The sequence below is a fragment of the Mesoplodon bidens genome (genome assembly GCF_964165515.1).
Source record: "Mesoplodon bidens genome assembly, chromosome: 13".
Lineage (NCBI taxonomy): Eukaryota > Metazoa > Chordata > Mammalia > Artiodactyla > Ziphiidae > Mesoplodon > Mesoplodon bidens.
The window spans coordinates 32,716,870-32,735,973 of NC_138169.1; the positions used below are offsets into that span (position 1 = coordinate 32,716,870).

At 38.4% G+C, this 19,104-nt stretch overlaps 1 protein-coding gene across 1 annotated transcript in view; it reads right to left on the reverse strand.

The window, feature by feature from the left end:
• The window catches only part of ARHGAP28 (Rho GTPase activating protein 28), a 148,176-nt gene that overhangs the window by 63,790 nt on the left and 65,282 nt on the right, over window positions 1–19,104 (reverse strand). The window contains exon 2 of the mRNA XM_081253051.1: window positions 3,546–3,748. Within this exon, the coding sequence (XP_081109177.1) occupies window positions 3,546–3,748 (203 nt within the window). The remainder of the gene's footprint in view (window positions 1–3,545; window positions 3,749–19,104) is intronic.

Genomic DNA, 19,104 nt, shown 5'->3' on the forward strand with positions numbered 1-19,104 from the left:
ACCAGAGAGCTAAATATAAGCCATATCTGAACAGCCAATTTCAAAAAATGATAAAATATTAATATCTAAACTAAAACCATAACAGAGAAAAAGTGGTTTAATGGCACACAAAAGAATTTTTTCATCACACAAATTCAGGTTCAAATCCCAACCACCATTTACTAACTGAATGCCTTTGGAGAGTTTTAAGTAGCTCTAGATCTCGTGTCCTCTTGGCAAAATGGAGGTAATAATTACCAAAGTATTAGGTGGCTATGAGGATTATTTTATCAATGAATTTGTGACAGATGGCAAAAATCTAGAACAGAGTATGTGTTCAATAGATATTCGTTCTCTTACTTTTCTCCTTATTTTGAACATTAGGTAATCTTTCCTTTTCTCAGAAGGCAGCTAAAAAACTTAAAATTCATCATGATGAAGATCAATCGCTATTATAAATTAGATGTGCGGAAATACTACAGAATTCAGAATAACAACATCATGTAACAGAAAATCCACTGTACACACTACAACATTCTGGGAACAAGGCTAAACAGGCATTACCTGAATAAGGTTTCTTTTAAAGAGCAGAATTGACTGGTTTGCAAGTACATGATCAAATCATCAGTCCAGAGGTGTTGGACTCTGCTTATGTTATTCTATCACTGGTACATGGACAAAAGCCTTCCCACATGCTTTACAAGAAAATGAGAAAACATTTTAAACTGAATAATAATGAAAATATGAAATATCAAAATTTGTGGGATGGAGTGAAGTCACAAAGGAAAAAGTAAGACTGTCTCTATTCACAAATGATCTCTTTGTTTATGTAGAAAATTCTAAGAAATCTAGTAGTAGACAACTACTGGTAAGTGAATTTAGAAAGGTAATGAAATATAAGGTCAAGTACAAAAATCAATTGTACTGCATACCAGTTGCAAACAATTAAAAAATGAGAGAGGTGAGAGAACAAGAGAGAGACACCCAATTAAAAGAAATAGTCAAAAGATTTCACAAAGCAAGATATATGAATGGACAATAAGCACAGGAAAAAGCGTTTGACATCATTAGTCATCGGTGAAATATAATTACACAATGAGATACCTCCACACATCCCTAGAATCATTCATGTTAATAAGTCTTAAAACATCAAATGTTGCAAGGATGTGAAGCAGCTAGACTTGTCTGTCAGATACTGCTGGGAGGAGTGTGAAGTGGTACAACTACTTTGGAAAAATGCTGGCAGTTTCTTATGTAATTACACATATTCTATGAAAAATACATATATCCAAGAGAAATAAAAATATATCTCCACCGAAAGACTTCTACAAGATTGTTCACAGCAGTCTTATTCATAATGGCCAAAACTGCAAGCAACCATTAACAGTTAAATGTAGAGACAAATTATGGCACTGTTCACAGCAGCCTTATTCATAACAGCCAAAACTGCAAACAACCATTAACAGTTAAATGTATAGACAAATTATGGCATATTCATACAACAGAATACTGCTGTCATGGGTTGAATTGGGTCCCCAAAAAGATACACTGAAGTTCTAACCACCAATACAGGTGGATGTAACCTTATTTGGAAACAGGGTCTTGGCAGGTATAATTAGGATTTAAGTTGAGGTGAGGTCATACTGGAGTAGAGAGGGCCCTTGATCCGATACAGCTAGTGTCCTTATAAGAAGAGGAGGTGAGACACAGACAACAACACAGGGAGTAGTAGGCTACGTGACTACAGAGGCAGAGAATGGCATGTGTTGTCTACAAGCCAAGGAACAGCTAGGATTGCTGGCAACACCAGAAGCTAAGAGAAAGACATGGAACAGATTCTTCCCTACCATCTTCAGAGAGAGGAGGGCCCTGCTGACCCCCTGATTTTGGACTTCTAGTCTCCAGAACCACAAGAGAACAGATTTCTGTTGTTTTAAGCCACCTAGTTCTGTGGTACTTTGTTACAGCAGCGCTAGGAAACTAATACAAACTATCCCATAATAAAAAGCAATGAAATAGTAATACACCAAATGAATCGCAAAACTATTATGTGTTCAGTGAAAGAAGCCAAACCCAAAACTGTATGCTGCAAAAACATCAGAGCCTTGGTTGTCTCTGGCTAGGGACAGCAAGTCACGGGGATGATGAGATTGGGAAAAACCATCAGGAAATTTTGAGTTGACTGAAATGTTATGTCGATTTGTGTGAGGTTACAGGGTTAGTATTTGTCAAACGTCACTGAATTGCACACTTAAGATCTAGGCATATGCTTCGAGGAAAATAATATCAGTCAAATAAATTTTAAACTCCAGTTAGTAGGTATGTTTTTTGTAGAAGTTTACGTTAGCAAGCCTGAGAATGTTTTCTGTATACTCTAGGCTTGAGCAAATGAAACAATACATTGAGGAAAGTAAGAACCAGGTTTCTCATTATTGGAGAAGGGGGATATAAATACAGAAAAATGGAAGACAACAACAAACTTTGTGGTGTTGGATTGGAATTGGAGTTTATCAGTATGAACTCATGATTTTTAATATAGATAGCTAGCTAGCTAGTAAGAAAAAAGAAGTGGAGAGTAAGAGGTATTTTCCTTTATGTGTCTTTCTGGATCTGAAAAGACAAAATGTAAGTATGTAAGGAAAAGGAATAAAAATACCCTTCTCTGATGCAGGACAGTTCCCTTGAATGGATTTTCATTAAATCTGTGGTGGGACTTCTTATTTCTAATGCTAAGTGAAATATACTAATTGTGGTACAGCTGAACTATTGTTTTTCAGATCTAAGAAGGATAGGCTTGTAGAAAGGGAATAAAGAACAAAAAAGTTTTTTAAAGTTTCAGTTTATCTTGATAGTTGTCTTGAGGTTAATCACTGGCTAATGAAAACATTCTTAGATACTTGCTAAACTACCTTCAGTCTTTCTTAAGCATTTACTTGTCGATAGGTAGTACCTGGAGAAGATAACCTATGCTTTTAATCTCAGGTGAGTAATTTTGTACTTTTTGACAATTACGGACAATTATACTTCTTGGGTCCTCAACCTTCTTGTTTAATTTCACTGGAAACTAGTATAATTGACATATCTGACATGGCTTTTATTTGGTGAAGTACTAGATTATCCGTTCTCTAAATACATTAATGCTAGTACATGCTTCATAGTTAAATATTTTTAATCCAGAATTATGTTGGTAAATTTTTTTTCTGTCTGTCTCTCTCTTTTGGTAATTAATGGTCAAGTATACAAATATAAAAGCCATCAAAATGAGAATACTCAATCTGCTAGATGATTATGAATCAAGTCAACAGACGGGTAGAGCATCCCTAAGTGGTGATACGTAAAGGATCAATCTGGATTGTGTTGACAGCCCTCCTTCAGGTCATGTCATCTTACACAGAAGCCACCCTGAGCCAGACCAGCAGATATAAATCAGTGGGAGCAGGCAGCTGATTTGCCAAATTCTACTGATTCACTTGTTAAACTACTAGTGGAATGATTTCTACCTGCCAACAGAATAAGAGAGCATACAAAGAAAGACAGCACAGGGGAAGACCAATCTAGCATCTCACCATCCAGGGGCTTGGCCTCAGCTGGCGTCTGCTCTTCCTGAACTCCCAGGCTGTTCTCTTTGATACTTTCTATTTCCCGCCAGAAATCCTCCATGGAGGCGCTGTCTATGGAGGCTTGAGAGTTGGAGCGGCTGAATGCCGGGGATTGTAAGGATTCATTGGAGAGCATCCTGCTAATTCTTCGGCAGCGAGAAATGGATTTTCTGAGAAAAGAATAGTATCTGTTAACGAAAATCAGTGTCTCAGGTTACAAATCACAAAATTAAATTTAGGTGTGATATCAATGGAGAGATGGAGTTAGTGTGATAGAGAGGGGCTTGAAGGAATAACCTCCAGTCAGTGGTGGCCCCGTCCTTTTCATTCTCTATAATTCATAATGACTTTGTGGCCATGTGGGAATTACCACAAAACTACTTTTTATACCTTTCACACACTCATAAAGTGGGAAGTTGTTCATATTAGTCAAAACATATATAGTAAAAGTTAGCCCCTGTAAAGTATCTAAGGTGATGTCAGAGAAGAGTGAAAAAATCTGGCTGCTCACATCCCGTGGGGTGGGTACTATTAAACAAAATAAGCATTGGAGATGATGCAGAGAAACTGGAACCCTTGTTCATTGCTGGTGGAAATGTAAAATGGTACAGCCTCTGTGGAAAACAGCATGGCAGTCCATCAAAAAATCTAGCAGAACTACTGTGATATCCAGCAATGCCACTGACTATACATACAAAAGAACTGAAAGCAGAGTCTTGAAGAGATACATGTACATCCACGTTCATAACCGTGATTCACAATAGCCACAAGGCAGAAGCAACTTAAACGTCCACTGACAGACCAATGGATAAGCAAAATGTGGTCTGTTCATACAACGAAATATTATTGAGCCTTAAAAAGAAAGGGAATTCTGACACATGCTACAACATGGATGAACCTTGAGGACATCAGGCTAAGTGAAATAAGCCAGTCACAGAAAAACAAATGCTGTATGTATGATTCCACTTATATGAGGGACCTAAAGTAGTCAAACGCCTAGAGACAGGAAGTAGAATGGTGGTTGTAAGGGTCTGCGGGGAAGGAGGCATGGCGAGTTATTGTTTAACAGGTAGAGAGTTTCAGTTTTACAAGATGAACAAGTTCTGGAGCTGGAGGGTGGAGGCGGTTGCACAGGGTGAATGTGCTTCATGCCACTGAGCTGCAGGCTTAAAGGGGTTAATATGGTCAATTTTACGTCGCACATTTTACCAGAATTTAAAAACAAATATTTTTAAATTTAAAGATACATTTTTTAAAAGTTGGCTGTTGAGAAAATGAGCTAACGAGAGGAAATAATCCATGACATTAAACGGAAAAACTCTGTATTAGGATGGGGAAGTGGGGCACTAACTCAGTTCAGGGAGAACCAGATCACCACCAGGGGAAAGGCCCAAATGCTTAGGGGAGCAGCGAAGCTCCAGGCATCACCACCCAGCAGGACCACTGCTAGCCTAGCAGACAACAGCTGAACAAGGCACAGAGCAGCTCCATGGGGTGCTTTCCTCGTGGGATTGCTGCGAGGACTAAGTGAGTTAGCATGTGTAAAGCATTTAGGACATAAAAACATCCAACAGATGTTAGTCTACAAAACAAGAGACACAGTAGGGGAGACAGATGCCAAAATGCTGGAATTCTGAGAGAGTTTGGAGACTTACATAAAAATAAAATATTTTATGAGGTGGTGGATGTGTTAACTAACCTTATTGTGGTAATCATTTAGCAATATATACATATATCAAATCTTCAGGTCGTACTCCTTAAATTTACCCCATGTTATATGTCAATTCTATCTCAATAAAGCTGGAAACATTTTTAAATGTTTGACTCTATGATATATGATTGACAAATATTACACTTCTTAGGAACAGAATGTTTGACTACATACAACACTTCAGTCCTCAACCAGGAAGGATGACTGAATTACTCCATGCAGTATGATCTTCTGCTCTTATTCTTACATGATTTTTTTTTCTTTTTAATTTTCCAGTTGGAGTGTGTACGCAACTCCTGTCAAAGAACTCCTCCACACTTGGTTTCTTCTCCTTGGGTCCAGGTGGAATTGAACCAAAAAGTTGAGACTACTTAATCAATGTGTGGTCAGAGCTGTTTTATCCAAAACAAGAAATCCAGATGGAAAGAGCAATGACATAGTAATGTCCAACCGTGGCATTCTGACTCGCTTAGGGCAATTCAGTTTTGACATTCAGAGCAGCAGTGGATTACTACCAAACTTAGCCGTGTCCTAGAGCATATGTAAAGCACACTGATATGCGTGAGAGTACAAAAAGAAAGGGGAATAAGAAAAAAATTCCATGTGCTCATATGGTCTATACCTCTAGGAATCCTAGATTTCTCAATCACCTTTAGTATAAATTTCTAGAATTTGATCATTGATCCTGAGACTGTACCAGACTGTGTAAGTAGTTCTAGTTTTGCAGTGAGTTAGCCAACTTATTTTTAAAACTCAGAGCATTTCAGGAAAATATTAGATATCCACTTTTATTTTTTTTATTCTTTGCTGTGTGATAAAAATTTTATGTCGCTTTGATAATTGGGTGATAAGAGTCCTTCACTAAATTCTTCACAGTTTGACAAGACAGACACATTCTAGTGGTTGAAATACACAGGAAATCAACACAGGTTATGAAGGCAGTTACTGCTCCCTTTATTATTTTTAGGCTCTTCAGCCTTTTCTCTTTTGAAAGCCACTAATGAATTCATAGAATTATAGTATATAAACATCTATTTCTGTGAAACTGTAATCAATTACCACTGCTCACACAGCCTACTGTCCTCCGTGTATCATATTCAGGAAAAAGTATATAGATGCCCAAAACTTTCTCTAGTTCCAGTTTTTTTTTTTAGGTTATTCTTTGAAAATCAATATGACTTATAAAAAATTCACAGTCTTAACAGAAGACATGGACTAAGTTTTTAAAAATTATAAGGCAGTATATTATAAGCATAAAAGTTTAAGTAATACACAATTTATAAAGCGGAAGCTGAAGGTTTCTTCCCATCTGTATCATATCATATTGTTCTATAAGCTGCTTTGCTTTCCCCACTCAAAAACATGTCATAGGTATCTTTTCCATGCCAGTACAGAGATTAACACCTCAATGGCTGCATGGAACAGCACCATTTCTCTTAGAAATTAAGAAAACATGCAGTTATACTTAAGCACTGAAAATGTTTGAAAAAGTGAGAAATTTGGGAAATATTAAGTGAATCTTAGAAGATGAGGAGCATATATATTTAGGGCTAATAATGATTCTTCTGGTTACAGCCCAGTTTCTTACTCATGCAAAGGGAATACTGGTAGAATCTCAGAGAAGAGATCTTCATAAACTTCTGCTGGGAGCAGGAGGATTGGAGGTGAAATACAGGTCACGAACATCTGCGCAACACACTGGTTTCATCTGAGACAATCCACCCAAAGAATCCTTTAATTGCAATGCTCAACTATTTTTTTTGGCAAATAAGTCAAACAGCATTTTTTGGATAAGCACATTTGGAAGAGTTCTCACTTTTTTAGTTAGGGATCCAAATATTTCCCCCTTCACCCCAGGGTAGAGTAGGGACCATGACCTTACAGTCTTAAAGTATTACGTAATTGTGATGCTTGGGCTCATCCACCACTTTGATGAGCCTCACAGCTTCAAACCTCACCATATTAGGATAAACAGAGCTTCAGCTTCATCAGCTGTTTGTCATTTTTTATTCCAAAACAATACCAGGAAAACGCTACATGAAAAACAGAATGCAACTGTTACACAGCATTATATAGCAACTTTTGTTGGGAAAACACCATTAGGTTTGTGGGGTTTTTTTAGCCACACCATGCGGCATGCAGGATCTTAGTTCCCAAGACCAGGGATTGAACCCGGGCCCCCTGCAGTGGAGGCACGGAGTCCTAACCACTGGACCTCCAGGGAAGTCCCAAAACACCATTAGGTTTAAAATTAGATTTAAGTGGATGATAATTACCATAAATTCAAAGTGGCATTAATAAAAAAAATTTTTTTTTAAGATTTTACTCTTCCATTTTCCCCTCCATAATGTTTTTAGAAATACCTTATATTATATTTTAATGATTACTGGAGATGCTACAACTTCAGAACAATGCAAATAACGTATAAGGAGTTTAATTCTCCCTCCACCCCTTATTATATTACTATTGTCATACATGTTGCTTCTTCACATGTTTACACCCCACAATGGTTATTATTTTTGTTTCTTTTAGAAAGTCAATAACCTTTTTAAAAATTAAATAAGTAGTCTTTTATGTTTATCCTTTCTGGGGCTCTTCATCATTCCTGCATGTCCATGTATCCATAACAGATCATTCTAATCGGTTTTGAGAACCTCCTCTGGTATTTCCTCTCTTTTTCTTTAGGATTTCTTGTACTATGGATCTGCTGGCGACAAATCCCCTCATATTTCTTTCTGAATATGTCTTTAAGTCACCTTCATCTTTGATGAATATATTTCCTGGGCATAGGACTCTAGGCTGGCAGATTTATTGTTGTTTTTATAATCCTTTTAAAGATGGCATTCCATTGTCTTCTGTATCCTTGATTCTGATGAAAAGTCAATTATAACTCTTACTGACATGCTTCTAAATATAATGTTCCTCCTCTCTAACTGCTTTTAATAGATTTTTTCCCTTTATCTTTTGTTTTTAGAAGCTTAATTATAAAATACCTAGATTGTTTTATTTGTATTTATTCTACTTAAGGTTTACTGAGCTTCTTGAATCTGTGGGTAGATGTATTTCATCAACTTTAGGGTAGTCACCCATTTTCTCTTCAAGTATATTTTCTGTCCAACTCTCTCTCTCCTCTTCTTCTGGAACTCCAATAACACAACCATTTGATATTGTCCCAAATGTCCTTCATGATATGTTTGTTTCCCCTCCAACCCTCACCCCTTGTACTTCAGTTTAGGGAATTTCTACTACCCTGTCTTCAGGTTCACTTTTCTTTTCTTCTATGTGCCCAGTGCTAGTTAAGACCATCCAATGAATGCTTCCATTCTGATACCATGTTTTTTCATATCAAGAATGTCCTATTAGTTCTTTTTAAAGATTCTATCTCTCTGTTGACATTATTCATCTTTTATCCCTTTTATCTGTCTTCTTTTTAACATACTTATTGTTGTTATTTAAAAGTTCTTGTCTCTTAATGCCAACATCTGTGCTGTTAGTGCATCTGCTAGTATTGATTTAAAAAGAACAGTCAATTGTTTATGGATCATATTTTCCTTTTCTTTTACAAACAATTTTTTGTTGACTTTGTTTTTAAAAGAACTCTAGAAAACTGGAGTAAATAGTAATTTCCCCAAGAAGGGTAAGCTTTCTGTCTGGTAGTTGAAATGAGGTACAGATCACTTCAACCCATTTAAGGAGCTGAGTTGCAACTTTAATCAGTTTTAGGTTACCTCTGATTCCAAATGCTTTGAGGGGGTTGATCTGTCCTGTGTGTATTACAGGTCCCTCCCTCAACAGGGCTTTTGGATAAACACCACAGGACTACAGGAATTGCTCTCTACTTTAGAGCCTAGCCGCGAGCCTCCTGTGTTGCTGGGCTCTCAGCAAAATCCCAAGGGGGAGGGTTGTCAGACTTCGAGAACTAGCTCTGCATTTGGGGCTTTGACAGATTCCAACCTTTTGCACCAGTGCAGGCAGCCCCATGGGTGTCTTCTCTCCCCATAGAGTCCTTCTGCCGAGGGAGTGATCTTCTGCCCAGCAGTACACAGACTCAGGGAGAGACACACACTGAAGTGACTGCTGGGCTCTGCCCACCTAGGAAGAGCTCTTCCCTCCCTGGAACTGAGTTCCTTTAGACTTCTTTGTGTCCACAGCTCTCCATTATAAACAGCTTCAAAACATATGATTTTACATGCATCGTCTCTTCTCTAGTTGCAACAGTGAGAAAGATAATCGGCCACAACCTAGTCTGTGTTCTAACTGGAAATGGAACTCCCACAGAACACTGTACACACATCAGATATTTTTAAAATGCTGCATCTACTAATGAATTGCTTGCTCTAACCACAAGTTCAACTGTTCTGAGTATATTCCACAGAATATTTCAAAAAGACATACTTCTTGCTAAGAAATACTCTGTGGCCTTTATTATTTATTTTATAAAGAATTTCACATGAAACAATTTACTATCATACACATTCCATCCTTTGATTCTTATCTTAACCTCCTGAAGTAGTCAAAGCAAGTATTATACATCTCAGTATACAGTGAGGGAAACAGTTACAGAGGGTAAAGTGAAGACACATTAACTTCCCACCACAATTACAATAAAATGCATATTATTTTCTATGACATCATAGCCCAGCATGTTCTGTCCTCAAATGTCTTATCCAGTCTCACCTTATACCACTCTCCCCTAGCATTAGCACCAGGCCTGCTAATCTTTTCTCGGTTTCTCTAAAAAGTCAAGCTCTTCCTTCCCTTTCTCTTACCGTTTTTCTCTACCTGGAACATTCTGTCTATTTCCATGGCAAGATGCTTCTCATCATTCAGCTCCTAATGTAAATGTCGCCTCCTCAGGGGATCTTTTCCCGGCCACCCTAACATAGCATTTCTCCAATTACCCACCATCTCAGCTTTCTGCATTTCCTTCTTCTCACTCATCAACAACATACACTTTATCTATTCACCTACTTCATTTTGGGGAACTATTTTCCCCACTAGAATATAGAGGAACCGTGTCTGTCTTATTTACACAGTATCTGGCCAATAGCAGGAACTCAGAAATATTTGCTGAATGAATGACTAGGGACAGTGAAGCCAGGATATGAATTCACACGTTTTCAATTCTTTCCAAATGCTTTCCCTACAGTAATCCTTCTAAATTTCAAACGTCTCCTCAGGTATTTGCGTATCTGTGTATAGCTCTACACATTTTTATACCAGGGAAGGAATATAGTATCGTGATTTAGAGAAAAACTCTGAAGACAGCTGGTCCAGATTTGAATGTGGGCTCTGACCCTTCCTAGATCCACAACCTTGAGAAAGGAATTGAACCCTTGGGCCTCCATTTCCTGATCTGTAAAATGGGAATATTAATCACATACATGCCCTGGGTTATTATGAGGATTAACTGAGTAAATATATGTAAAATGCATGGCACGTAGTAATCCCATGTGCTATTACTATAATTTAACTAATTTGTTGGCATGCCTATGGCTAGGTTTAGGGTCAGGCTAAAACGGGTGGTAAAATATCACAGCAGCACTAAAATTTACTAGGAATATAATGAGATAAATAAAACTGCATTTATCAGAACTCGTCTCTGATCCAACCCCATTCCCAAGCCTTGTTTCTCCAACTCCCTTAGGCCAGAAGCGATCATCTGACACAATTCTGGCTGGCCAAGTCACATAAGAAAAATCCCTCTCCATGGTTTCAGTGTAATCTTTTATTTTCCTCATATAGGTGCTACCCCTTTCTCTTCCTACCTCTCCCTTATTGGAATGTAGACAAGATGACTGGTGCCTCAGCAGCCATCTTGCAACTATGAGAAAAAAGCCATGAAAATTGTAGTGATCAGCCTTCATCTTATTGAGTCTCAGAAATAACATCAGATGCTGCCTATTCTCTGGACTTCCAGAAATGTGAGAAAAATAAACTCCTATTTTTAAAAACTACTGTAATCTCTGTTGCTGTTGTTATTGCTACTTGCAGTCCAAATGATTCCTAAGTGATATACCTAGAAGAAATACTTTAATAAGTCATTTGGGGTGGGGTAAGATGAGACACCATCTCCACCCCACTAAGGAGACTATTCAAGTAAGATTAGACAGTCAGTAACCTGCCACCTAAAGGAAGGTGGGATCTAATGTAATGATTTTCCATTTTAAAGGTGACCGAATTATTGGCTTAACCCCAGTCTTGGTCTGGTCTTGATCAGTACACTATGGAGTTAAACTTCATTCCTGCTAAAGATCTCCCTGCCTGAATATGCAGGGAATATATTCACATTGCTCTCAAATCAAACATATTCCAAACATTTTAGGAAGAATATATCAAAATGAAAGATTTCCCCTTCTCTTTCTGAAAGAATAAGACTGCATTCCCCACTGTCATTATCACTGAATGAGGCTGGTGGCGGTGGCGGCACAGCATGACCATCTAGAGAAATCATCTTGGACCCTGACCGCAGTGGGCCTGTGCAGCAGGGTTCTTGCAAGAGAAACCTCTCGCTCTCTGGGACAGACGCTGGGTACAGTCCCAGCAATGCTGCTGTCTGCCCTCTTAGCTTCCTGGGGAGGCCACTCAGCATGAGAAAGAAAGAGGACAAATCCCTTGTTTTCAGGCTCTGGCTTCTCAATATCTTTGGATTCGAACATGCTTATAAACAAGCTCAACTTGGATGTCTTGGAAAAAGCACTTGAAAGGCAGTGGTGATAAAAAAAAAAAAAAAAAAAAAAAAGAAGCTATGGTTTCAGATTAATAGACGCAAGAACACAGAGGAGGTTCCCGCTCTTTCTCAGGCTCCCTGACTCGGTCTTTCACTATCATTCTGGCATCCTCTCCTTCGCATCCTGCCAGCCCAGTTTTCTCTTCTGTTCCTGACCTTCCTCAGCCCTCCTAGGGGAATGAGGAGAAAGCTGATGAAGCTTTTCCTTCAAAAGGTAAACAGGTCTGCCTGAACCTCTCTGTTGGCAGAAAAAGATACAGAAAAATGTGTTTGTAGATTAAGGGAAGGCTTAAAACAGCAAACAAACCTCAGTCACTCAGCAGGGAATATTTGAAATGGTTTTGAAAGCTAGAATTCTTTTTAACCAATTGAGGTTCACAGCAGCAATTAAATCCTTATGCAGCGTGTATCACCTCTGAGCACAGGCACTGGGCTAGAAATGGGAAAAGTGAGAATGAGGAAATAATAACTTCCAACTATTATACACTGAACTCCAGTATTTACAAAGGCGGGGGCTCAAATGGGGCCACAAGCTCTTCTGTAAGAGAGAATGACAGAACCTTTTCCTGGAGGTGGGAGGACAGCAGATTTTTCTGTACTTCTACTGTGAAAGGAAAGCAACTCCACATGCTTGACTTTGAAGGAAAGTAACCTGTTATGTTCTGTCTACTGCTCTACCAAGAAAAGCCACTAACTAAAATCAATGCTTGTACAGTTACCACTTAAGTATAATACATCACTTATGTGGATACATAACAAACATACACATGACAAAACCAAAATAGAATGGTTCTTAAATTTCCCCTACTTTGGCTGAGGGGAGGGAGGAGTAGAGAGTGATTGCTAATGGGTGTGGGGTTTCTTTTTGGAATGATGAACATGTTCTGGAATTAGTGGTGATGGTATCACAACTTGTGAACATACTAAGAACCACTGAACTGTACACTTTAGAAGGATGAATTTTATGTTATATAAATTATATCTCAATTTTTTAATTGTATGAGAAAAAGATCACCTTTTTTTTTTCTTTTTCTTTTTTTTTTTTTTTTTGCGATACGCGGGCCTCTCACTGCTGTGGCCTCTCCCGTTGCGGAGCACAGGCTCCGGACGTGCAGGCTCAGTGGCCATGGCTCACGGGCCCAGCCACTCCGCAGCATGTGGGATCTTCCCGGACCAGGGCACGAACCCGTGTCCCCTGCATTGGCAGGCGGACTCTCAACCACTGCGCCACCAGGGAAGCCCCACCTTTCTTTTTTTTTTTAATTTTGATAATTACAAGTGCTTTGACACTGACAATACAAAACCCTGGCGAGGATGTGGAGCAAGAAGAATTCTCATTCATTGCAGGTGGGAATGCAAAATAGTGCAGCCACTTTGGAAGACAGCTTGGTGGTTTCTTAAAGCTAAGCACACTCTTACTGTAAATCCAGCAATCGCTCTCTCCTCAGTATTTACCCAAAGGAGTTGAAAACTTATGTTCACACAAAAAGCTGCACATGGATATTCATAGGAGTTCTATGTTCATAACTGACAAAATATGGAAGCCACCAAGATGTCCTTTAGTAAGCAAATAGATAAACAGTAGTATATCCAGATAATGGAATATTATTCACTGCTAAAAAGAAATGAGCTATCAAGCCGTGTAAAGACATGGGAGAATCTTAAATGCATATTACTAAGTGAAAGAAGATAATCTGTAAAGACTAGATACATACTGTATGATTCCAGCTATATGACATTCTGGAAAAGGCAAAACTATAAAGACAGTAAAAAGATCAGTGGTTACCAGGGCTTGGGGGCAGCAGGGGAAGTGGGAGGGGGAAAGGAAGGATGAACACGTGGAACATAGAGGATTTTTAGGGCAGTGAAACTTTTCTGTATGATACCACACGTTTGTCCAAACCCCCAGAATGTAAACTATGGACTTTGGGTGATTATGATGTGTCAATATAGGTTTATGAATTGTAACAAATGTACCACTCTGGTAGAGGGGTGTTGTTAATGGAAGAGGCTGTGCACGTGTGGGGCTGGGGGCATATGGGAAATCTCTGGTCCTTCCCCTCAATTTTGCTGTGAACCCAAAACTTCTCTAAAAAGATAAAGTCTTTTTTTTGTTTTTCAAAGAAAAGTACTTTGGAATTTCAAAGTTGAGGCAAACTTAGGAAAATGCAAAAAAGAATCAAATTTGCAAAAATACCCAGGGGTTTAGAAAGAAAGGAAAGATACTTCTATGAAAAACTACTGGCTGCTTTGAGCAAAGAATAACAATCACAGATGGGAAATGGCCCTATCTGCTCAAATAATAATCATCTAAACAAGAGACAGGATGAAATGTCTGCTATGCAGGCAAAGGAAATCACCGAGTGTGAATGTTTTATGTTCTGTCTGTTTTAAAACTAGTATGCAGTTTATGAGCTTGATGTATATATTGATTTTGGTGAAGCTCAGTCAATCCCACAAGTGACTCTTGTCACATTATCCTTAAGGATAAGTTAAAATTATGAGTGGAAGACTAGTTTGGTGACACCTAATTATTGCTCAGAGGCTCATATTTTTAACTAAATTAGGAGATGCCCAGGAAAGAATCTATAAAACAGAATATGAGCAAAAAGCAGCTTTCCCTTGCTCTTTAATAGAATTCTATTCTTTATCAATTCAGCGACACGTGTCACTATAAGAGTCCTGGTGACCTATATGTTTTGTGCTTCTGAGATTACTGTTCTCTACGTAACCTGGATAAGTAATTTTTTTTTTTTTTTTTTTTTGCGGTACGCGGGCTTCTCACTGTTGTGGCCTCTTCCATTGTGGAGCACAGGCTCCGGAAGTAATTTTTAAAGGATGTCGTTTAATATCAAATGTAAGCTACATACTCCCTCTACTTTTCAGTACCAAATAGCAGTATATATTTTTATTACATAGTTTTGAGGAGCCTGCTGTGGCTGGTATTGCTATGTCTGGCTTTCAAAGTAATTAAACAGATGAGTCCCCCATTCTGGTGTCTACTGAGGGTCTGCCTTTGTTTTCCAGCTCCCTGTGTGCCTCTCTGGTGCTGTGATGATTTGCTGGAATGTAACCACTCAACCTCTGTTTCCTTCACATCTCTGGTCTGTATTTATTATCATTATTACCCAGCCATTAATGATCAGCCATGCAATGTGAAAATGTTCTTCTACTGCATCCTTGTACTGTTTTTCAATTTCCTTTGTCTGTTGCCTCTCTCCAGCTCCAGAAATTCAATAATAGCAGGACAGAAGCACAAATAGGATCTCTGGGAATCTCAGGCAGTCCCACATGGTCATTCTCATGTGGATAGAACCTTTCATGTGGCCTTAAAGAGCTCTGTGGTCCATCCCGACAAGGCTTTCCCTGAAGTGGGACTGACCTTCTTCCTCAGGGGCACTGGAATCAGCTCAGCTTTAAACTATTTGGTATAGAATCCAAAGTAGAATATAAATCCAATTTATCATATTCTGACAGGAGTTGGCCATTTGGATGAATAATTATCCAAATTGATTTCTCTTCTTTCGCAATATACTTTTCCCCACTCAGACTCACTCCATGATGGCTTTAATTCCACAGGGTCCATTTGAGCAATAACCATTTTGTATTCCATTTGTTTTCACTGTCTAACTTTAAGACAGCTGTTTCCTAACTTCCCTACAAACAGCTTTGAATTGGAGAGCCATAACTAGGATTTCCAATGAAACAGAGGATCCTAGAATTGGAGAGCTAAGAGGGAATCTGAGAAATGCCAAATAAAATACCACATTTTAAAGATAAGAAAAATGAAGCTCAGAGAGGTCAAGCAACTCACCCAAAATCACACAGCTAATTACTGAGAACTAGAACTGCAAACTTGGTCTCCTGATGCCTTATTCCATGCTCTTCTCCCCTGACCACCAGTCTCCTAATTCATTTATGCTTTATTCTTCACCCACTCACCAAAATAAATAAATAAATAAAGCTTCACGTTTTCACATTAGAGATTATCCTCTTTGTCCCCTTAATGTATTTCTTAAAGAGCACATGATAAAAAAATCAAGTGGGTAATATTTTTATCATAAAATATGTTGGAAATTATGTCCCCAGTCAGTTTTCATTAAAGAACAAAGAGCGCTACATGCAAAAGTGTCCCACAAAATAAAGATTTTTTAAAAAACAAAGTTCTCTGAAAATCTGAAAGTGAACTAATAAGATCGGCAAGTATAGCAGACCAAATACACCAATTATCTAAGTTGTATATAAAATATAGACAGATAACACACATTAAAAAAACAACTGCTATATATCCAATAAAAAAGTAATATATTAGCACTATTAAACATAAATCCCATTTTTAATTTATCCATTGCTTGGTATATTAGAATATATTACAATTTATTGAAATAGTGTCAATAATTCATTCTATTTTAAAACCATTCAAGGTAGTAGAAGCTAAGACTCCCATTTTACTCAGCTTTCCCTGTGGCATATAGAGACAATTCCCAGGTGTCATAGCCAGGTTAAACTAAAATACATTCTAAATTCACATTTTTGTTACTGTTGCTATTGGTAATCATCATCATCACCATCATCCAATTGAAGTCATTTTAAATTAGTACTCTATCTCACCCTCTCCAATTTACTCAAAACACTGTTCATCACCAGATAAATTCCTTGAGCAAATCAAAGAGCCAGCAGTCAGAGCACTTCACACTCTCTAAATGCCATAAAAACAACTGTTGGGACTAGGGTCCTCAAAGTCCTTCTCACAGCATGACAAAGAAAAGCACAGACTGGTAACCTGAATGCCCATGTTAGAAGTGAACTTTGGAAAGACAAGAGCTGTAAGTTTCACCAAAAGAGAATCAAATAACTAGTTTCACACTGGCTGACACTTCATGTGGTAGGGCTCTGAAGATCTCCCTGCACTGGAGATGAATGGCTTTAGTAGTTCAGTATCTGACCTCTGACAGCAAATCCAGAATGGCAGGATCTACAAAGTGAAACTGCTCCAGGAATTGGCATAGAGGTTGCCTTGACTATTTGGTTAAACACCTATCAGGGCTGCATAAGTAAAACCTTTGCAAGAACTGGTAAAAATTAACTCCTGAGGAAAGAACCAGAGGGCTATAACCCAAAAATTTCCAGAGTTCAAACAAAGCCAGGAATGTGTGTATATACATTGGTGTGTATACTAAAAATTTATCAAGTGAACTTCTGCTTTCAACCATGACAAAGTTTCAGACTTCACACCAGGCAGAGTAGGGATATGATAGAATCCACAGGACATACAGTAGAAACGTTAGAAGTCTCATGTCGTAATAGTAAAGTTTGCCCTAGCTAGAGGCTACTCTAGAATTCACTCACCAGCCCCCTGCAAAATCAACAAATAACTGTCTGCCAAAATAAAACTGTACACTCTTCAAAGAAATAAAACAAAATATACCAATATACAACCTAAAATTAACAAGTTCAAGTATCTAAGGAAAATTAAGATATATGAAGAAGGAAGAAAAAGTGACTCATAACCAGGGCTTCCCTGGTGGTGCAGTGGTTGAGAGTCCGTCTGCTGATGCAGGGGACACAGGTTCATGCCCCGGTCCGGGAGGATCCCACATGCCGTGGAGCGGCTGGGCCAGTGAGCCATGGCCACTGAGCCTGCGTGTCCGGAGCCTGTGCTCCGCAACGGGAGAGGCCACAACAGTGAGAGGCCCGCGTACCACAAAAAAAAAAAAAAAAAAAAGTGACTTATAACCAGAAGAAAATCAGTCAGTAAGAAGACAGAAATAATATAATTAGCAGAAAAAAATGTTAAAACAGCTATAATAAAAATACTTAAGGACCTAAAATAAAAGATGAACATAATGCAGAAAGAAATAGAAAATATAAAAGATGAAATTTCTATACATAAATAATATAGGGGCCTCCCTGGTGGCGCAGTGGTTGAGAGTCCGCCTGCCGATGCAGGGGATACGGGTTTGTGCCCCGGTCCGGGAGGATCCCATATGCCGCGGAGCGGCTGGGCCCGTGAGCCATGGCCGCTGGGCCTGCGCGTCCGGAGCCTGTGCTCCGCGGCGGGAGGGGCCGCAGCAGTGAGAGGCCCGCGTACCGCAAAAAAAAAATAATAATAATAATAATAATATAATATGTGAAATAAAACATTCACTGGGTAGAATAAACGACAGATTAGACACTGAAAAAAATCAGTGTAAAGAGGAACAAAGAAAAGGATATCAGCAAATTTCATGTTAAAAACCATACAATCGGGCTTCCCTGGTGGTGCAGTGGTTGAGGGTCCGCCTGCCGATGCAGGGGATGCGGGTTCGTGTCCCGGTCCGGGAGGATCCCAGATGCCGCGGAGCGGCTGGGCCTGAGAGCCATGGCCGCTGAGCCTGCGCATTCGGAGCCTGTGTTCCGCAACGGGAGAGGCCACAACAGTGAGAGGCCCGCATACGGCAAAAAAAAACAAAAAACAAAAAACAATACAATCCAAAAGACAGCAGAGCAGTAGCTTTAAAATACTTGAAGAAAAAACTATCAATCTAGAATTACATACTCAGTAAAAATATCTTCAAAAATTAAAGGGAAACTAAGTTTTTATTTCAGACATAATAAAGTTGAAAGATTCATTAGCAGTAGAACTTTCCTGCAAGAAATGTTAATGAAAATCCTTCAAGCAGAAGGAAAATAATACCAGATGGAAATATGGATCTATACAAAGGAATAAGGAGCATAAGAAATGGTACCTATAGGGATAAACACAAAACTTTTTAACTTATTACTTAAATCTCCTTAAAGGTTAATTGACGGTTTGAAACAAAAATAACATTTCATGTTAATAATATTAATATATAATATAATATATAATCAAATGATAATATACATTAATTGAAGGTAGATTATGATAAGTTAAAGATTAAAATATGTAGTTAAAGCAATTGCCAAAATACACAAAGAACTAAGTAAAAAATACTTGATTTATCCAAAAGCCCCCCAAAAAGGAAAAAAAGGATAAAAAGTAAAAGCACAAAAAATATATAAAAATAGTAGATTTACACCCAATCATATCACATTAAAGTGTAAATGGTTTAAACCTCCCAATT